Source organism: Chroicocephalus ridibundus, chromosome 14 (genome assembly GCF_963924245.1).
Source record: "Chroicocephalus ridibundus chromosome 14, bChrRid1.1, whole genome shotgun sequence".
NCBI classification, from domain to species: domain Eukaryota; kingdom Metazoa; phylum Chordata; class Aves; order Charadriiformes; family Laridae; genus Chroicocephalus; species Chroicocephalus ridibundus.
In genome coordinates this window covers 4812789-4833949 of record NC_086297.1, presented here as the reverse complement: position 1 = coordinate 4833949, position 21161 = coordinate 4812789, and the positions used below count along the sequence as shown (strand labels likewise).

The 21161-nt window shown below is 51.7% G+C and overlaps 2 protein-coding genes across 3 annotated transcripts; both read left to right on the top strand.

Moving 5' to 3' along the window:
* Positions 1-4326: 4326 nt before the first annotated feature.
* On the top strand, positions 4327-14978 carry NOTUM (notum, palmitoleoyl-protein carboxylesterase). 2 transcript variants are annotated; one of them, XR_010073335.1, is made up of 12 exons: positions 4327-4693; positions 4959-5011; positions 5121-5216; positions 6363-6423; positions 7313-7371; positions 8839-8941; positions 9716-9907; positions 10253-10353; positions 10453-10600; positions 11362-11409; positions 11519-13930; positions 14777-14978. XR_010073335.1 is itself a non-coding variant. In XM_063352420.1 (11 exons), exons 1-11 carry the CDS (start codon positions 4389-4391, stop codon positions 11823-11825), a joined length of 1473 nt encoding a protein of 490 aa, XP_063208490.1. In that variant the 5' UTR covers positions 4327-4388; the 3' UTR covers positions 11826-14282. The 2 variants fall into 2 exon arrangements, 1 of the variants encoding a protein (XP_063208490.1); XM_063352420.1 differs by lacking the exon at positions 14777-14978 and having other exon boundaries at positions 11519-14282.
* A 1205-nt stretch (positions 14979-16183) lies between these two features.
* Positions 16184-19594, top strand: MYADML2 (myeloid associated differentiation marker like 2). Its single transcript, XM_063352534.1, has one exon. It carries the CDS (start codon positions 17085-17087, stop codon positions 17991-17993), a length of 909 nt encoding a protein of 302 aa, XP_063208604.1. The 5' UTR covers positions 16184-17084; the 3' UTR covers positions 17994-19594.
* Positions 19595-21161: the final 1567 nt, after the last annotated feature.

Genomic DNA, 21161 nt, shown 5'->3' with positions numbered 1-21161 from the left:
CTGCAAGCATCTAACACAGAATGAAGATATCCTGTCCTTCCACTAATTAATACCTTCATAGAAGGTATGAAGAAGAAAAAACAACTAAAATGGTTATGTTAACGCCAGTGATTATTCAGCTGCTGAGGTGGAGCAGCCTTTCAATTTTAGAAGATAGATTTTGGGTTTCACGGAGCCCAAAAAAGTGGTCTCGTTTCTGGATAGGGGGTAGCTCCTCTGATGTCTGAAGCAGGCAGCTGTTTCCGATTTTGCATTTGAAAGTGACACATCCCTTAAAGAAACGTTGCTCCTGTTAAAAAAGACACTGATGTAATTTGAGCTGAACGTTTCCAAGTTGCGGGATTAGAGAGATGAATCTAGTTTTTAATGGCATGTCATAATCAGAGAGTTGCATGGAGGTTAAGGGTCACATTTCATACCCAGAGCCACTTCTAATCTCAAATATTTATCTCAAATTAGAAGCATCGGGAGAGAAAGAAGGGGGAGGTAACTACAACCTGGAGTTCATTAAAGTGCTACAAGGAAAGAGGAACTCATTAAGGAATAGCTGAAAATACCCTTCACAATTCGGATTTCTGTCACTGTCAGGATCAAGAGGATGCCCGCAAATCTACCAGGTGAGTCTCTGCAAAACAACATCTGCCGTGCTGAAAACTTCTCAGAAATCGCATTTCTCTAGTGATTAGAGTGAACAAACTGTCGAATGACCTTTCCCTAAAATCACCTTTTCTGCAGCTGGTGCTTTGCATTAGAGATGTATCCCTGCATTATCCACGTTTGCACTCTGTCACACCCATGCAGAGAATAATGCATACATTTGCTTCTCAACAGAGCATGGAAATCCCTCTTTTTTTTTTTTTTTCTCTTTCAAACGTATAGGAAATTAACTGCGAACATCTAGAAATATGTTGTAGCCAGTTCCAAAACATGATACAGAACAATAGTTACTTATCGTGGTAACGATGATTCTGAAAAGGATTTCCTCCTGTCTGTACCAATGGTACGTAGAACCACAGAATGGCTTGGGTTGAAGGGACCTTAAAGATCATCTAGTCCCAACCTCCTGCCATGGGTATTCTGCCTGCCACCAGTCGTGCCAAGTCCTGGGGACGCTCAGGAGAGTGGTTCCCACCAGAGCATCCCACGGCTCATTACATTTGTACAGAGGGTATAAATGAGCTCTGTTGCCCTGTGGGAGTTGCTTTGCCCTCACTCACCACAGATGCTAGAAGAGATGTAGCGTGCCTGTGCGAAAGCAGGGTTTATCTGCTGGTGAGTGGTCTTCTGTGGGGTAACTCACACCACGAACACACTTTTGATCAACACAAGACCCAAGAAACAACCTGGGGAACTTCATCTGAGCCCAGGCTGTGGAGCGGTAGAGCTGGCAATGGAGGGGAAACACACCTGCGGCACAAGTCCCTGCACAGGGCTTCAGGTGTAATCCTCTCGGCTTCCGATAGGGAAACGTCAAAAGGGCAAGTACTGGAGCTGCCTTGGTCCTGGCAGAGTACGAGGGAATGTCAGAACTGTCTCATTTGCTATTTATCACGTAGTCCGGTATACTTCAACATATAGAACAACATTAGGACATACTGGAACATACTATGCAGAATATTTCATTTTTAAAGGTATTACACGAAAACACCATCTCCCTTAGCATTATTCCCAATCATTAAAAATCTCCTGCTGGCCTCCTACGTGCCTTAATCCTGCCAATAAAAACATCTTCAGTGCCTGGAGAGGAGTCCAGCTCTTTCACAGCTTTCCCCGAGCTACCTTCCGCGCCGAGCCCCATCTCTTCAACGTAGGGTGGCTTCTACCAAAAGGTGAAAACTTGGTGAACCTCTCATGCTGAAGGACACTATCACAAAATTCTCCAAAATCTGTGTGCATTTTGATGTTTTCTCAAGTTCAGTATGTCAAAGAGTTAAACTGTACTAGATTTAAATGTCTAGAGGTGAGAAAGCGGTCTGTCACGCCATAACCTCACGCAGCCTTTCCTTCTTCTTACCCGCCCCTTGCTCCTTCCTGACAGGGAATCTGAACATCTCACTTGGTTTTGGAGGGAGGACAAGTAAGAGTGCTCTGAAATAAACCCTCCTGCGCTACCCGAACCAGAAGAAAGCAAGCTGAAGGGGGCTCAGTAAAGCCAAGATGGGCAAAATTTAAATTTCTTTGCTTCACCTCTTTGGACACAGGCCCAAAGATCTGCAACTTTAACACGCATTCCTCTTTGCCCTAAGGTTCTTCACATTCAGTCACCCCTTTGTGCAGCAGCTGGTACAAGGTCTTACGGAGCCCCATAACTGCAGACCCCCCCAAGGAGGAGCATGGAACCCAGGAAGCCTGCAAGGGGATCAACTTCACGCCTTTTCCCTAAAGAAGTAGGATGGAGTTCAGCAACCTTATCCATCCCATTTTCTTGCTGTAGCTAGTGGAATTTGAGGTCCTGGAGTTGTTTATGCTGACTGTTCCAGTGACCCTGAGCACTCTCGGGGACTGACTTAGTGATTTAGCTGTTCGGACTTCGCACAAACTAACCAGCTTCCAGCTGCACCTCTGCTCAGGCAGACAGAGGAGCTCTCTGACTAGCTATAACTAGTCCTAGTGACCACTTGCTCATACCTGTCATGGCCAGTGAGGAAGGGATGTTAAACCCAGTATAGAAAAAGATACGGTGATACAGAATTTTGCTGGGACCAAAAATATATCAGGGTGTGAGTGTAGTGCACATGTAGAGGGGTATGTTCAATTTAGTGGCTTTTCCTGGCTTAAAGATACTGTTGGTACTATCAGCGCTTAAATAAAACATTTGGAGGTAAAAATCCGACTGAGGACAGAGCTAAGGCTGCGACTATATAAGAGTAACTGAAAGATTAAAAAACAACACAGAACAACCAACATGGCAAGCAAATTGCAAACCCATGTGCTACGTATGTAGGAAATTCGGAGTTGAGAATACACTTAGAAAGTCCAAGCGCGCCAAGGTAAAAAATGTAGTTGCAGCAGCTGGACAGCCTTACCTCTGTCTCTACAAAAGACCCCTCCGCTTAGTACTTTAAGATTATACTATTTTCACCTTTTCTGATCCCAGATAGATTACATTTCCCGGTAAAGACAGGCTGTTTCCCTGCTAGGGGGGCTGTCGAGGGGGGTGAGCTGTCCGTTCCGGAATCCACAGGAAGATGGAATTATTCAAATCGTAGCATTTTCTCTCTTTTTCCTCGGTTTTTAATACCGAGGTCTGCGACAAGGACGGCAGGTCTCTGACACTCCTGGCTCTCGCAGACGGGAGCCACTCTGCTCGCTGGGACCCGACATGGCTTTTTCTCCAGGACCCTGTCTGCAGTCACGGGGATGTGCCCGCCCCGGGCACACGGCGGACAATCCCCTCCAGCTGTGAAGAGCAGAGTCCCCCCGACCCGCCGCCGCGCCCCGCAGGCTACCCGGAGCTGCGGGAAAGCCCCGTCCGGCGCCGCTGCAAAGGCGGCCGGTGCCACCGCGTCCCCTCCCGTTCCACGGCGGCGGCACCCCCCGGCCGTCCGCGACCCGCCACCCGCCCCGGCCGTCCGCCGCTCTCTCGGCCCAAATGACGGTCCCGGCTTCCCGCGGCTCCCGAAGCCCGGCACCGCGGAGCACCCCCCACCCGCGGGGCGGCCCGCACCGACGGCGGCGGGGGGGCGCGGGGGCGGCGCGGGGCGGGGCGGGCAGCGCCGCCCGCGCGGAGCCGGGGAGGAGCCGCCGTCGGGGCGGCAGCGGAGGGGGGGGGAGCGGGGAGGCGCCGCGGGCCGGGGGGCGCCGCCGCGGGGGCTGCCACGTGCGGGTCCTCGCGCCCGCGCGGCCCGACCTCCGCGGGCGGCCCCGGCCCCGGCGAGCGGCCGCCCCGCGCCCCCGCCGCCCCGCGGGCGAGGCTGGCGGGCGCCGCCGGCCGCCGCCGATCGGCCCCGGCGCCGGCAGGGGCGGCGATGGCGGCGGCGCCGGCGGCGGGGGGCGCGGGGCGCGCCCCGACGGAGCGTCCCGGCGTGCCGGTGCGGCGCAGACCCCCCGCTCCCTCCGCCTCGCTCCGAGGGGGCGGAGGGCAGGGCAGGGCGGGGGCTGGCCGGCTGCTGCCCCACGCGGCGCCCGGGCTGGCGGCGCCCCCGGCGCGCTCCCCGCGCACTCCGTGCCCCTCTGTCATGCTCGCCGCCTGGGAGCGGGCGGCGGGCTCCTGCGCCGGCAGCCGCGCCGCCGACCCCGCGCCGCCGCTGTCCTCGCCGCCCTCGCCGCCCGCCGCCGACCCCCGTCCCCGCGGGCGGCGCGGCGGGGCGCGGCGGAGCGCGGGCGGCGCTGCCCGCCGCCGGGGGCTGGCTGCCGCCGCGGCGAGCGGCGGGTGGCGGCGGGCGGCGATGGGCACGGCGGCCGTGCACCTCCTGCTGCTGCTGGGGCTGCTGCACGCCGGGCCCGGCGGCGAGGGCAGGAAGGGCTGGCGGCGGCGGGGCCCGGCCGCCCGCGAGCGCGGGGAGGCGGCGGCGGCGGAGAGCTTCCCGCTGGACTTCACGGCGGTGGAGGGGAACATGGACAGCTTCATGGCGCAGGTCAAGAGCCTGGCGCAGTCGCTGTACCCCTGCTCGGCCCAGGCGCTGCCGCACGACCTGCGCCTGCACCTCCTGCACAACGCCTCGGTCACCTGCAACGACGGCAGCCCGGCCGGGTGAGTCCCCGCGCCGCCGCCGGCCCCGCCGCGCTCCCGCCGCTCCCGCCGCCCGGCCCCGGCCGCCGCGCGCCCCCGGCCCGGCCCCCGCGGCTCTGGCGCCACCTGGCGGCGACGCGCGGCGCAGCGGCGACAGGTGCAGCGAGCGCCTCCCGCGAGGCGGCGGCGGGGCCCGGCGGGCGCGAGGCCCCGGCCCGGCCCGGCCCGGCGTCGGTCGGGCCCGGCGGCCGCTGACTTCGCGCCGTCCCGGCGCGTTTGTCCGCAGGTACTACCTGAAGGAGTCCAAGGGCAGCCGGCGGTGGCTGCTGTTCCTGGAAGGTGAGTCCCGCCGCCGCGGGCGGCCCCTCCTGCCCCGCTGGCGCCCCCCGCGCCCCGACCCCGCCGCCCGCGGCCCCTCGGGCGGCCGGCTGAGCCCTCTCTCCCCCAGGAGGGTGGTACTGCTTCAACAGGGAGAACTGCGACACCCGCTACGACACCATGCGCAGGCTGATGAGCTCCCGGGAGTGGCCCGCGACACGAGTGGGTGAGTCCTGCCCCCCCGCCGCGGGACGGGCCCGAGGCCCCGGGGATGGGCCGGGCACCGCAGCGGCGGTGGCGTCGTCCTCGTGGGCACGTGGTCGCTGCCGTGTGACAGGGACGTGTCGGCGTGGTGCGGCCCGTCCATCGGTGCTGTGGGAAGATGCCCCACGGGACGTGTTCCCCCCACGGCGCGCGTTCCCCCGTGGCACGCGTTCCCCCACGGCACGCGTTCCCCGCTCGCTGGAGCTGTCACAGACGCCCCGACGTGCGCAGGCGTTGGGCACGTGGTTGTCACCGGCCGACAGCGCCGGACGTTGGCCAGTGTGTTCTTTCTATGTTAAATGCACGCGTGCACTCACAAACCTGCCGGGGTCTTCAGAGCTGGGGTTTAGTTTTTTCTTTTTAAAGAGTCTCTGTGCTTCTCTTAGCCCTGTCAGAAGAGCCGTTCCCGAGCCTCTCGCTCTGTTTCTTGTGACAGATGCGTTTTCTTGCTGGGTGCCCTTTACCCCGCGGTCAGACGGGCCCCGCGTGCACAGGGAGGAATCGGATCTGGCTTTTACCTTGAGCTGGGTCCTTCCACATTTTCCCCGCTTACAGTTGCGTAGCATTACTTAGCCAGCTCAGTGGTTCTCTGTGTGTAAGCATCCATTTGGTGCATACGTGAAGCATTTGTAGCATCTTCCGTCATCGTGCGTAAGGTGGAATTAGCACCGCGGATACCCATGCTCGGGGCGCTCCTGACTCAGCACAGAAGTCTTGAGCTTCTCTTTTCATTCTCGCTGCTTATGCTCCAGCTTTCTGAATATTTAAACCTCCATCATTCATACAGATCTTGTAATTGCGTGTGTTGGAATTAACTTGCTAGGATTTGTTTTTTGGAGAAGTGCTTAATTTTACGGATGTGCCACAGGTTCTTCTCTGTGCCACGAGAGGCTTCTAGATAGGCTTCATCTCGCGTGAACCGAATTCTGAAAGTCACATCTGCCTAGGAACAAATTTAGAAATGTTCCTTCCGCTTTCCTCACCAATGTTTTTCATTGTGGATGTTTGTTTTGTGTGTGGTCAGAGATCCCGCGTGAGATTCTTACTGTTTCTCTGAAGTCACAGACTGTCATCTGTACATTCCATGTTTCTTTGTGCCCATCTGCAGGAACTGGGATCCTGTCATCGCAGCCAGAAGAAAATCCCCACTGGTGGAACGCAAACATGGTGTAAGGAGGGACAACGAGGGGAAATAGGTTTATACTTAGACAGCATCTCCTGCCTTGTGGCCAGCAGCAATGCTACAAAGACAGACTAAGACTAGTACTTGCAAGAGAAAATTGTACGTTTCCTCATTTGTTCTAGTTCAGCTCTAACAAGTAGCGTTGGCAAGGTCTGGAGAAACTTTAGTCCAGTGTCCTTGGAGTTGTGGGGTCTAATGAAGACAAACTGGGATAGCTCAGAGACCCTTCTCGAATAGCTGAAGTGGAAGATACTGTTGTGCCTGGTAGGCTGATGGTATGTTACACATTTGCCAATGGGAGAGGAGCGTGGAGCAGCTCTTCTAGCTCAAAGAGAGAAACGAGAAAGACACCGGTTTATATATGCGTCTAAATAGGAGGGAAAGGCAGAAGAGAGGGATGTTAATTTGCATGCTGCAAGCTGGAGACAAAAATGTGAAGATAACTTCATTCCTGCCAAAACCTCCAGTGGCTGCAGTCAGCATTTACGCTGCATTGACAAGGTCTTCTCATTTTTCATGTGAAAAACGGAAGCACAGAGAGTTTGGCTGTGGCAGGCCGTCCACCGTATCAGTGGGGCAGCTAAGAGCAAAATCTTGGCCCATTGTTCTGTCCACTGGACTCAGTGCTTCAATTAGATTGATAAAAGACACATTATTTATTGTTTTGACTCAGTAAAACTACCAGTGTTCATGAGAAAATTCAGGACAGTTATAATTGTCAGTTGGTGTGCAAGAAGGTAAGTTGTCTAGCTGGACAAGAAACTCTTCCCTTCTCCCCTCCCCAGGGTTTAATTTTCTTCCAGTTACTTGACCCTGTCCTCACCCCTGCTTGCATGTCAAAGGAACGTCAGTGCTCACACAACTCTCTCTTACAGATTCATCCCGTATTGCTCAAGTGATGTTTGGAGCGGTGCCTCTTCCAAGTCTGAGAAAAGTGAGTGTTGCTGATGGGCTGTTGCTGCCCCAGACATCACACATTAAAGGATATGGCCAGACTTCTGTGAAATTACGTGAATGAAGAACAGGCTTTTTCTTGCTGAAGGGCAGGAAAGAATATCAAGCTACTTCCAGATAAAACATCCTGATCTCTTTAGCTCGGGCTGTTCTGACATAGTTCAGAGCCACTGCTTGCAGAGCTGTTACACTGCTGCAGTACGCGACGGTTAGAGGAACCGGATTCCTTTTAGATGAATCTCCAGGTTCCAGCATGTGGCAAATTAAATGGTGTAGCTGAGGAGCCGTGATCTGTTGCATGCGACTTTGGTTTGGCTCATCTGAGAGGCAAGCGCCGTGAATTTGGTTTCAGACTTCTCTATCAGGAGGATATTTGGCCTTTGACAGGAGCCGTCGTGTGTCAGGGTAAAGCTGTCTGCAGGTTTCTTTGCGAAACGAAGAACAGTTCGTCTTGATACTTGCATTACCATCGGCTGTCGTTTTGATGATGATGGAACTCTGGGAGTCTGCTCAGAGGAGTCCACTTCCAGATTAAGCTGGATGTTGTGCAAATGAATTATTCTACCTCAGGTGCTTCTCTGGTTTTCCCAGTTTAAGCAGGATCGGTGTCTGGGTGCAGTAATGTCTATAGAAACACCAGGGGCTTAGTTCTCCTCTCGTTTGTTCGCGAAGGGGTTTTTTTGAACAGAATGGAATTACTGTTGATGTACGCTGCTGTGAACAAAAGAATGTGGCCTAAGATGCTCTTGTGACATGGCACTGAAAAGGCAGAAGGTTAATGCTTTTCTTTGAGTTGGTCTGTGAGGTCTGTCCTTAAACCAGAACTCGGTGTCACTCGATGGCTCTTCCACTAACTCGTACATTGAGAAACTGACCACTCGTGGATACCACAGGTGCACTTTTTGTCACCGTAAGGGACCTTTTCACTTCATCATAGCTTCTTGTGGTTGTTCCCATGAAGCAGTTACACCTCAGCACGCCTGGCTGCCTTTCGGTGGCTGTCTATGTAGGTGTAACATTTTGTGAAACATTGCTTGTCTGAATTGGCTTTATGAACTGGGGAAAAAAAGGGATGCAGTAAGTTGGAACTGAGATCCTGGGTGGGAGGAAGGTCTGCGTGTTCCTCGTGTATCAAGGAAGGGTCCCAGCGCCTTCCTCTTTGCTCTTGATTTCCTTCTCCGAGATTACCGGTTCCTAAGCGCTGCTGTAGGAAGGCGTGCTCGTGTTATTGTGTATTCTCTTCGCTCTCTATGCAGTCTTTTTCAGGGAAGCGAGCTTTGTACAAGTGGGAGTATCTCTTGCTGGATGTACTTGATAGAGGTGGAGAAAAAGGGCCGGTTTTAGGCTCATGATCCCTTCCTAAGGTTCTTAAGCATTTGTGGAGAAGAAACAAAAGTCTTAGCCTGGACAGGAAAGAGTTTTATTGACACTGATCTATCTCTTCCAGATGAATATGCCTTCATGGGAGCACTGATCATTCAGGAGGTTATAAAGGAGCTGGTGGGAAAAGGCCTTAGCACTGCAAAGGTGTTGCTGCTAGCGGGGAGCAGGTGGGTATCAACAAGATTTCCTGTGGTGAAGACATTTGCACAGTAGAAAGCTGTTAGGGAGGAGGTCTCAGCAGATCCTGAAAAACCTCTTCTAGGAGTACAGTAACACCAACACAGCAAAGCCCGTGTCTCTTCTCAGTTTTCTTCTTTCAGCTGTGCAACAGGGAATGATATAATGTTATTTACTCAGCTTTTGGTCCAGGTACACTGATGAGAAAATGGAGAAAATAACAACGAGGTACAAGCTTTGCAAGAGGGAGGGAATGTGTTCATTCTTCCCTGCATCGAGAATGCTGGCTCCTGTTGGCCCACACCATGAGACGCATTCCTCTTGTGAATAGATTCGGGACATCTGAATTAAAAAATCAGACTTGCCTGATGCGGGTGCTCTGAATGGTGCTACGTTGCAGAAAGCTGTGGCACACTCGCCGTGTGTTGCACAGGGGTGTATTATGGAAGTTGCAGAGGGTGAATTTGTCTCACTTCGGGTTCTTCCGGGTTTTAGCAGCCAAACCCCTTGCAAATGATGTACAGCATATTTATCTCCCAGGAGAAAGAACAAGAACAGGGTTTGGTTTCTGAGGTATCAGATGGTTACTCAGCCGTGGCTTTTTTTCTGAGTGTTTTGCAAAGCAAGGAAATATCTTGGTGACCACCAAGTTAGCAGTGGATTGTCCTGTGGGTAGGCAAAGTTATTTAGGGAGTGGGAGGGTGCGTGTGCGAGGCCGTGCGTGCTCCGTGACTGCAGCATGAACGTTGCCGTTGCCGTTGCAGTGCTGGAGGGACAGGAGTGCTCCTGAACGTGGATCGCGTGGCAGAGCAGCTGGAGGAGATGGGTTATCAAGGGATTCAGGTTCGAGGCCTGGCAGACTCCGGATGGTTCCTGGATAATAAACAGTATCGCAGAACTGACTGTATCGATACCATAACGTGTGCTCCAACAGAAGCCATCAGAAGAGGAATAAGGTACAGTCAGATGCTCTAAAGAACAATTTTGTAAGAGATTAGAGTGCGGAGAAGATGTCCTCCTTCTCTGTCTTCCTTCATTTTGATACTTAAAGAATATTTATCATCTACATGAGTGGTTTTTCAATGATTTTATTGGAAAAGATGATCATTTAAAATCTAGACATGCAAAAGAAAGTGTACAATTGTAGATGCTCTAAAACGTGTTCAAGGGACAATGTAGCCAAGCAAGAGCTCTGCGCAGTAAGTTGGAACTATAACCAGAACAGAAACAGACCGGGATATGAAAAGGCTGCTGTTAAGACTGTGCTATGACTTTCATTCTGTTATCGCTTTGTCTTCTAGGTACTGGAATGGTATCGTACCTGAACGCTGTAAGCTGCAGTTTAAAGAGGGAGAGGAATGGAATTGCTTTTTTGGATATAAGATTTACCCTACTCTTCGATGTAAGTATCAAAGGAGAGACATAAAATGTATTCTAGGGTTTCCTCTGTATCCGTAGCTAACTTAGAGCAATTCCTTTTCCAAATTTTTTGTCTTCCTAGGTCCAGTCTTTGTTGTCCAGTGGCTCTTTGATGAGGCCCAGCTTACTGTAGACAACGTACACCTCACTGGCCAGCCTGTTCAGGAGGGGCAGTGGCTCTACATCCAGAATCTGGGTAGGGAGCTGAGAAACACCTTGAAGGATGTGACGTAAGTATTTCATTGAGGAAAACCTGGCACATTTATTTCTAAGAGACATTCCTATCCGGTATCCTAGCAGAATTTCTGAGATCTCTCAGATTCAAGGCCAGGCTGGATGAGGCTTTGAGCAGCCTGCTCTAGTGGGAGGTGTCCCTGCCCAGGGCAGCGGGGGTGGAACTAGATGATCTTTAGGGTCCCTTCCAACCCAAACCATTCTGTGATTCTGCGTGTGTGATTCTGTGATCTCTGCAGAAATCAATGTTGTAAATTTGGTAACTCTTAGTCTACATCAAGAGTGTTGCCTTTTTAATTTCTGGATAAGTGCAAAGTAATTTCCAGCTTCACAATTATCAGCTACCCTTTGTTATTGATAGGAAGGTGGTTTTTTTCTTTCCTACCTCCAAGGTGAGGTCTGAGACTCCTTGCCATTGCACGGCCGTTAACCTCACAGGGATGTTTGAAAAGTGCTGACTGTAAAACATGCAGAGAGCGGATGAGGCAACAGAGGAGGAACCGTTAATGCGCCTTACTTGGTTTATGCATTCGGGAGTCTCTTGTTGCAAATGTGCACCGTTAGGCAGGGTGGAATCCCTTTTCTTCTGGATGTTTTCCAGTCCAGTCAGGTTTTATGTCATGATAGTCATTGCTGTTTCTAAAAATCTTGCCAGGAGCAGCAAAAATTCCACCCTCTATCTAGTCCGGAAGGTTCTATTTAGCAGGAGTTACTTTGTCCTTCGAAGACCTAATCCTTGTTTCCTTTTTTCCTTTAGCGCTAGCTTTGCTCCTGCCTGTTTGTCTCATGAGATCATTACACGCAAGTGAGTGCTTTTGCAGATTCTATGAAAGGTCACAGGGAAACGGTAGGGGAAGGAACCCTTTCCGGCAGCCCGGCCCCTCTGATGCAGTCTGTGCGGTTTGTCTTTTCAGCCACTGGACAGACATCCAGGTGAAGGGGACATCGTTACCCCGGGCCCTGCACTGTTGGGATCGGAGCCTACACGAGAGCAACAAAAATGGGAAGGCCCCTCTGAAAGGCTGCCCGATTCACCTGATCGACAGCTGTCCCTGGCCCCACTGCAACCCCTCCTGCCCCACTATCAGGGACCAGTTCACAGGGCAGGAGATGAATGTCATCCAGTTCCTCATGCACATGGGTTTTGATGTTCAGAAGATGGCACAGCAGCAGGGCCTGGAGCCCAGCAAACTCCTGGGGATGCTCAGCAGTGGTAACTAGGAAGGGGGCTGCAGAGGGGCAGAGCGATTAGATCCGGAGGAGACTCCAAGCCCTTCTCCCACACTTTCTAATCTTCTTCCTTACGCTCATGCAGGCAGACGCACGCTCACACCCACGCATGCTCAAACCTGTACACACCCACGTGCTCCCACACTCTTGCACACTTAGGATGTGTCAAGAAAGAAAAAAAAAAAAAAAAAAAAAAAAAGGGCAATTTCTTGCTTACACTATTTGACTGGAACTCATTGCCTCCAAACGCCAGGGCTGAGTTTTGGCCATTCATATCCTGTGTTACACAAGGCAATCTGATACAGGGAGTAGCAAAGCCATAAATAGCAGCAATGAGAACCTTCCCCAGATCTAGGACTTCTTCCCTTGCCATGAATTTTACATCATAGACTTGATACAAGTGGTGAAAAAAGCAAGCACTGGATTTCTTTTGTCCAACTAGAAGTGAAGGAATGATTACATGACTTCCTGGAGGTCAGCATCTCATGATGAGTCATAACATACGAACCCAGGACACGTGCTAGGGATGGACACTCTTGTACTCAATTTACTTTCGTATTATTTTATAAAATGACTTTTTTATTACTTTTTTTAAACTAAGCAAGAAATATAAATGATATTGTTTTGTAACATATTTTTTTTAAATAACGAAGAAACCTCTTGCTACTTTGGCAACGTGGACATATTTATTTTAATATGTAAAACGCTATTTATAAGGGCTGACCAGAGAACCATACATATGTCTTTGTAAAGTTGTTTATGCTGCTCATTTGGATGGGTTATCCTTGTGATCACTTGTGCCTGGGAAAAAAGGGCTGAGGGTGGTATTGACGTTTTGTAATAATTAGACTTCTGTGTTCCCCTTGCAGTACGCTTTGTCATTGTTGCGCTGATGAGAGGTTGCAATACGAGGTCTAAGTACAGAGATTTTCACCCGGCGTTGATGCTTGCCTACTTGCACGGCGTTTTCAGCTTGACTGTGATTTGCCAGGTGTTGGGGGCGTTGCATTTTAAGATGCAGGGAGATCTGGTTTTGCAGCAAAGGCCTCTGTTCTAGTGAGAGAAGTGTTTGATCAGACCGTCTGGCCCGTCTTAAAATGGGGAGCACTTGGAACATGAAAGGCAGAGAACACAAGACAAGCACGAACATATTTTTGTTCTTCTAGTCGTTTGCGAACACGCCCACCTCGGAAGGGAGAATCCCCGTCGGTGGTAATGGGAGGAGAAGACGGGAGGGATCGTGAATGCGGAGCTGGAGGGAGCGGGAGACCGTTCCTCGGCAGGGAAAGCGCTTTACGCTGCCGTGTGCGCGGCTGGAGCAGACAAACCTGCGCGAGGAGCATAATGACATCCTTTCTGCAGAGTCCTTGATACCGACTTTGCATTCGCCTGCACTTGCGTAAATGGTTATACAACGCGTTTGGCCACAAAAAAATTAGGGCCTAATTTTAGAAGAATTCCATGCACTTTGAAGATAAGTCTTGCCAGGTTAAAATGGTAATGCTGCTTGTAGCATCCGCTGTCTTAGGTGAGTAAAACCAAAACTGAACAAAACTGCAGCCATTTGGTTACTTTTCATGGGCTTCAGCAGCCCGGCAGCGCCACCCAGGAAATTACCCATCCTGTTGTACAAGATGGGTTTAGTACGCATTTAAGGTAAAAAAGTAGCTAAAGAGAAAATGAACGGTGCTCCCAGCAGAACCGAAACGTAGGAAAACTACGAGTGGAGTTTCCCTAAGAACAATATAGGGATTACTAATATCCTTTATGTTTTAATGACTTGGGTATACAAGTAAAATTGTTCTGATTACATTTTTCATGCCACCAAGTTAAGAGGCTTCTTCAGTACAGACAACATTTGGGAAAGCGTCCAGGAGGATGGGATTCCTTTGGGGCTGGAGTCACGTGGAGTCAAAGTGCTGGTACTTGAGCAGCGTCCGGAATTCCTGCTGTGCGCTGGTTCATCGGGAGCACCGCGGGGACCGCTGCGCGTCAGCTCTTCGCAGGACGACTATACACAAGGTGATGCACCCGTAGATGTGGCAAGTGCCCTGGGCTGCGTCCAGCGATGTATTCCTACTAGGAAACAGTAAAGTGTAAGTGCCACTGTTGAAGTTTGGAATACTTTTTTTGCAGAGCTGGTTACGTGTATCCAGGTAAACTAATTCTAAATCTAAAACATTAATTCAAAGGTTAATTTCTAAAAGGCAAAAAGTGTTTGGGGGGGATATTTTCCTTGCAAGCACAGGAAAAAATCCCTGGGAGTCAGGGGTCACTCTTCTCGCTTAGTGCGCCACTGCAACAGTCTTTTAAAATGCCTCGGAAATATTTTTAAAGGGGAACTTGGTTAATTTGTTAGAAAAATTATACAATGTGGTTACATGTCATAGCCAGAAATCGGGATCTGTAACCCAGGAAGTCACATCCAGCTCTATACTTCTTCTTGTACTTGTGCAATAAATATAATTTTCCCAAGCCTTTGGTAAACTGGCACTTCTAAGTTCATCCCCAGTGACATCTGCTGTGTGGAAGCCAGTGGCAAAAAGGGCAAGACTGGAAAATACAATACAGCGTGTTTGTACACTCAGATCTTATGACTAGATGATATTCTTTCTGTCTGAGAGGGAAGAGTTGTCCTCTGGTAGAGGTGAAGGATTAACATCACAGAGAGTCAGGAAGAGCAAGACCTGGGGGTGAGAGCACCTTCACCAGGGGCTCCTTGGCTCTCGCTGCATTTCCTGGTTGTTGTGATGTTAATTGTGCAACTTCCACCCCAAATGAATGCAGGTTTTCTACATTTAGCACCACAGGTCTTTTTAAGGAAAATGGGAGGGATTTTTGTGAGACACTGAGGTTACAAGACGGTGACAAAGCTGAAGTTAGACACATTTTATCTTAACATCCACAGAATTTTTACTGTTCTCCTACAAATCGTTCCGTAGAGTTATTCCTGGCCTACAAAACACTGGCGGGGAGCTGCTGGAGCGCTGCAGCTGCTTTCCACCGCGAGCAATCCTGCCGTAACCGACGTCTGCCTCCATCTGTCTCTTGTCTTGAGCCACAGCTGGATCACGAGTGACTTTCGGCAGCACTAACGTAAACAGTTCCTGTCCAAGCCCCCGGTCCTGGCTGCCCCAGTTGTCGATGCTGCGTGGATGCACCCGTGCACGTCTGCTGTGTGCATCAGACCAGAGACGCCTCCAGGTTAAAAATAATCCATGTCAGGTGCAAGTTTTCTGCTGGTCTTCTTAAAATCTGAGATTAGTGCCCTGATCCAACTCCTAGAGCAGTTGTGTTGGCAAGATGTATGAGAGCAAGGGAGGAGGGGGGAACCAGCAGCCGGGAACCTGCCGCGTTGCCTCCAAAGCCCATTTTTTCCAAGCGGAGACTCTGGAGTTGCATCCCGGCAGCCTGAGCTGTGGTCGAGGTGCCGCGCAGGGGCCACGCCAGCGCTGGTGCCAGCAGACCTTGCTGGCAGCCGTTTGCTGACATGGGTGTTCTTCCAGGGGCTGGGGGCTTCCAGCTGCCCAAGGTCCCCGAACCGGCCGTCAGAGCCCCCATCCAGCAGGAGGGAGGGTCATGGGGGAAGGCAGAGCCGCGTCCCCCACCTGGACGCACCCGGGCTGCCCCAGAACTACGTGTTACGGTCAAAAACTGGAGCAGACACTCGCTTTTGTCAGATCTTCGTTGTAGTATCTGGCACTGCATGTGGCGATTCGTTGGTTAGGTGTCTCATCGTTACATTAACATACAAATCAGAAACAACAATATTAAGCGATTAAGCAATTATTATTATTGTTGCCAAGTGTGAGGGTCGTTAGGAAGTTACAGACTTTGTCAGCACAGCTGATGCCCCCCCGGGCCCATTCAGGGTGGTTTTCGGGCTCCAGGCTGGGCTGGCCCCGGCTCAGGCTGCTCCCTGCAGAGCTCCTGGGAGCACCCCGCGTCCGCGCTGGGACCAGCACGGCGAGAGCTGGTCTGCAGGCGGGGAGTCAGCGGTGCTGCCATCAGGTAAGGGAGGAGTTTTTCTACTATGTTGTGTGTTTCATTTTTTCCCATTCTGAAATTACATCAGAAATTTTCTTGGGGGCTTTCAGAGTTAGAATTAAGAGACTTTTGGGCAGGGGCCAAGTCTGGGGAAACGTATACCAAAAACGGCTACCTGGGAAAGCTTTGATCCAACAGGAGGGAGGGTCTGATGCGATATATTGAAATCTGTCTTCCAAAACAGAGCTAAGAATATCAAAGCAATTTTTTTTGCCTTTTTTTTTTTTTTTTTTTTTTACAATTGTATCCAGTTTTGGCATTCAGAGATACGAGAATAACTGGTTCCCGTATAAGTAAAGCAGAGACAGGGAAGAGTTTAAGGAGACGGTGAGGACTAGTGCTCAAAACCTTCACAGCCACAAGCTCTCACTAATGCGCAAAGCACGGCAGGGCCTTTCACAGCAGGCAAATATATTACTGCTCCAGATCAAATGCAGCAAAGTGAGTCAGCTTTTATCATAGCCTCTGGCCTAAATCTTTTTACAGGGCTTGTGATGCCTTCGGGCTCGTGCCCCCGCGCAGGGGGCCCTGGGTCTGCAGGACCGAGCTCCTGCTCCTGCAGCGTGGCTGGATCCCGGCCCGATTCCATGGACAGACCCCGCTGTGGGGTGGCTGCCGGGAGAACCCCGGCGTTCCAGGGACCCCCGCGCTGCCAGAGGAGTAGCAGAAGGATAACCAAGATCCTCTGATGGGGCTCGCAGTTTCAGTGTTAAATAACACCCGCTCACGGCAGTTGAGGGGGGCAGGACTCATTCCAGAACTATTAATATAGCCCCTATTTATACTCCTGGGCTCCTGCGAACAGCGCGGCAGAGAGCTACAGCTGCAGGGCTGAAATGGAATAAACGTCAGCCTCCAGGGAGAAAGCGACCCTTTCGGCCATCACGCGGGAAAGGAGACGGGGAAAGGACAGAGCACGGGGCAGGTCTCAGACCAGAGGGAGCTGCTGGCGGCACCCTGAGATCGCGGCCGGTGGCAGAGCCAGCCAGTAACGTCCCTGCAGCCGGCAAGTCTGCGCCGAGAGGCTGCCAGAAACGCACACTCAGCGTCAGAGGCAGCACCTCCGGCACCGGGAGGGACGAGGCGGGGATTCGAGCTGCGGCTCTGCTGCTCCGGTACCAGGTGTGACTCAGGAAAAAGCAGCAAAACCCTGAAAGGACGTTTTGTGGGGGCTTTAACTGCATTGTCTGCCGGACTGCAAAGATGATGGAGAGCACAGGAGGGCCGTATCTGAACACGGCGGCTGTGACGTCCCCCGTGGGAATAGCTCGTTTGCTGCAGATGACGTTAGGATGCACCACGTTCAGCCTGGTGGCCCACCGGGGGGGATTCAGTGCAGCCTACGGCACGTTCTGCATGTTTGTCTGGACCTTCTGTTTCGCCATCACCGTCTTCATCATCACCTGCGAATTCACGCACCTGCACAGCTGCCTGAGCATTTCCTGGGGAAACTTCACTGCCGCTTTTGCCATGCTGGCCACGCTCATGTCTGTCACGGCGGCGGTGATCTACCCGCTCTACTTCGTCCAGCTTGACTGTTACCCCATCGGCTGCGAGGTGAGAGACTTCCGCATCGCCGCCAGTGTCTTCGCAGGCCTCCTGTTTGTCGCGTACGCCGCCGAGGTGTTCTTAACCCGGGCAAAACCGGGACAAGTCACCAGCTACATGGCCACCGTCTCGGGGCTCCTGAAAATTGTGCAGGCCTTCGTGGCCTGCATCATCTTTGGGGCGCTGGTGAACGACAGCCAGTACAGCAAATACGTGGCGACACAGTGGTGCGTGGCCGTCTACAGCTTCTGCTTTGTGGTGACGGTGGTGGTGGTGGCCTTCAGTGTCACAGGTAAGACGGCCGTGCTGTGGTTCCCCTTCGAACGCTCTGTGGTCATCTACACTTTTGGGGCTGTGCTGCTCTACATGAGCGCAGCCGTCATCTGGCCGGTGTTCTGCTTCGACAGCAAGTACGGCTCCCCGCGGCGCCCCGGGCTCTGCGCCAAGGGCAGGTGTCCCTGGGACAGCCAGCTGGTGGTCGCCATCTTCACCTACGTCAACCTCCTGCTCTACATCGTGGACCTGGCCTACTCCCAGCGCATCCGCTTCGTCTCCCACCTCTGAACTGTGGCTCTGCCGCCACACAGCCGCCCTGGTGTCGTGAGGGACGGCCACTGGGGATGCGGGGAAGTGGGTGCTGGCCAGGCACGGGCATGAGAGCCATCAACCAAACTTCGAGGTCAAGACCGACTGGACCAGCAAATCATAGAATCATGGAATGGTTTGGGTTGGAAGGGACCTTAAAGCCCATCCAGTGCCACCCCCCTGCCCTGGGCAGGGACACCTCCCACCAGACCAGGTTGCTCCAAGCCCCGTCCAGCCTGGCCTTGAACCCCTCCAGGGATGGGGCAGCCACAGCTTCTCTGGGCAGCCTGGGCCAGGGGCTCACCACCCTCACAGCACAGAATTTCTTCCTTAATGTCTAATCTAAATTTCCCCTTTCACTTCAAAACTGTTACCCCTCGTCCCATCGCTACACGACCTGTAGCTGCAGCTGATGCTGGGAAAAGCCCACATCCCCCATCGCCCAACATCTGCCCCAGCCGCCTGGAGAAACAATGCAGTTCGGAGCGTGGAAAATGGCTTTTCATCTCCGGGCCACAGGAATGGCTGCTGCAACAGAGGGTCTGCAGGCTACTGGGCTGCTGAGCCCAATATTAGGAAAGACACCGAGGATTTTGAAACTCTTACCAACGCTTAACCGTAATCAAGTGACTACCCAGGAAGTGGGAAAGTTAAAAGCTGCATCAAGGAACACCAGCTCTGGGGATGAAAAACAATCCCTCAGAGTTTGGGTTAGTTTGGGCTGTGTGGTGAGATGTGAAATGCTTGCAAGTGTGGGAAATTCCAGTCGGGATGTTTCTGAGAAGAACATCATAGCTGTAAGAGTATTTTGAAGATTACCAGTCCTTTCCCTTCCTCTCCTCTCCCTTGCTGTTTAGCGCAGGAAAAGAATATCCTCAGGCACGCACCTTGGGGGGAAGCATGGGGTATTCCTATTTAGCAAACACTGAGTCATTACAGGAATGAAAATTTGCGAAATCAGGGCTCTACTGCCAAGAAACAGGGTGCAGAAAAGAGCCGAACGGCAAAATAACTGCGTGTAGCTTGACATCTTCGCTCGAGCAGGACCAGAAGGTACCTTGGCACGTGCTTTGTCTCGGTTCATGTGCCACCGTTTATTTATACTGATGTCAGGAATTCTTCTTCTGCAAGCTTAAAGATCAGTTCTGGGGGGAGGGGGGGGAAGGGACGCAGAGATTAACCGATCTCGCAGTGCTGCGTGAAAGACCAAACCTGGGCGGGGGTGGGCACGGACGGGACACGACAAAACTTGTGTAGAATGGTGACAAGTTGTGAGCGCCGCCGCAGAGCAGAGCGGGCACGAGGATTCCCGATCTCTCTGCGTCACCGAGGAGCTGCATTTCTCTGGCCCATCCCTGACAAAACACCCGCTTTGAAGTCCCACACTGCATAGCTCAGATTTCAAGCTTAATAGGAAGAAATGTTCTTCGTTTCTGATCCAGGGAGAAGCCAAAGCAGCCCGAGTACTTGTGCAGAAAGCATGCGGTCTGGATAGGTTTGATTAAAATCTAAAGTAGCTGACTGTCAGAAGCAAGATTTATTTTTTAACCAAATTAAAATAAAGCTGAATGGCAGGCATACATGCTGCATCTCCAGAGATTTGTGTACTTTCATCTTGCTCTCCACACAGCTTCTGTTTCACCAGGAATAGCCCTTCGGCTTTCTGCCGGAAAGCACAGATCAGTTTATTTTGATGGATGGAGCCTGAACGCAGCCCCAAAAAAGTATATAGACAAGACGTCCGAGGCTTGACTGACATTCTTTGTGGCAGAGTCACTCAGGAAAAAGGAAGGAAACTTAACTTTTCATCAGTGCTTTGTATGGGGTTTGAAAGGCAAAGGAAAAAAACGTTGGGACAGATTGTGTTGGATAATTCTGCTACTGAGTGAGAACCAGCCGTTAGCGGTGGGAACCATTAGCCCATGAAACAGGTCAAGAATCGGCATCCAGCATAAAGGGAATGCGGGAAACAGCCTCCCGAGGGGAAAAAGAGCCTCCCGAGGAGGGAAACAGCCTCCCGGGGGCTCTTCCCTCCCGCACGTCCCCCCCGAGGGCAGGAAGCCGGGATGGTGACGGCCCAACAAGACGCTGCCCAGCGCATCCCAGGGCAAGACCCAAGACCGTCTACTCTAGAGATAAAACAGGGTGGGAGAGAGCTCCGTTTCTTGCCACCCAAACAAATTAAGGGGTTGTACAAATAAGAAATGCAAACTTGGGAAAAGAAATCTTTTCTGTTGCAGGAGGCAGCGTACAAAGAGCCATTGCACACAAAAGTAACCTCGAGCGTTTACGGTGTATCCTTTTTAAACCTGCCAACCTGGACAAATCGATCTGGGTCACGCTTGAAAATGACACGTTTTTTTATTATTACAGAGCACTAAAAATCAAAGAGGTGACTGTGAGCCATCACGGCTTCTCTTACAAAATTGAGCACAGCAAACCCAGGAATGCCCCTCCGTGAAAGCCCCTTCCCGCAGCCTCCGGGGCGGCTCCGAAGGGCCCAGGGGAGGCCGGCAGCGGGACGGCGGCGTCCAGGGCTGCAGCTCCCAGAACGACGACGCGTCTGTCGGGAGTGGGGTCTGTCGGAAGCTCCTCACGCTTTTTTTGCTTTTTGCTGTGAAGAGTTGGCACCAAGTAGGAGCAATTAGCAGGAGTACGATAAAATCTGCTAATGACACGAGTTGATGCAACTTACCCAGTGCCAGAAAGGCCCAAGAGAAACAGGTAACTGGGAAACAATGGGGGTGAAATTTAGTGCCGTCACAATAAGGAGGAATTTAACATGGAAATGATGATCCCAGTGACTGGAGGAGTGGAAAGACAAGTCATTGCCAAGAACAGTGTGTTCAGATTTAGCTTTCTCATCTGCCAGCCAAAGACTGAGCAAAAAATGTTAGCATGGTCAAAATGGCAAAAAAAGATTGTGTGGACAACAATCCACCCTTTTAGGAGGAAAAAAAAAATCAAAACCTCATGCTCCAGTGGTTAAAACACTCACCAACCAGTGGAAACTATGAGATTACCCAATCTAGGACAGAGAACATCCGATATCTGCTTAATATGATTTTAACAACCAACCCTGTCATGATTCAGTTAATTAAAACCCCCTTTATTTCCAGAGCTCGTCTTTCCCCTTAATTAATAAGT

Excerpts from the sequence above, each read along its gene's own strand:
- MYADML2 (XM_063352534.1), top strand. The coding sequence starts at position 17,085 with ATGATGGAGAGCACAGGAGGGCCGTATCTGAACACGGCGGCTGTGACG.
- NOTUM (XM_063352420.1), top strand. The coding sequence starts at position 4,389 with ATGGGCACGGCGGCCGTGCACCTCCTGCTGCTGCTGGGGCTGCTGCAC. Across the intron at positions 5,012-5,120 it reads GTGGCTGCTGTTCCTGGAAG|GAGGGTGGTACTGCTTCAAC; the intron begins GTGAGTCCCGCC and ends TCTCTCCCCCAG. Across the intron at positions 8,942-9,715 it reads TTGCTGCTAGCGGGGAGCAG|TGCTGGAGGGACAGGAGTGC; the intron begins GTGGGTATCAAC and ends TTGCCGTTGCAG.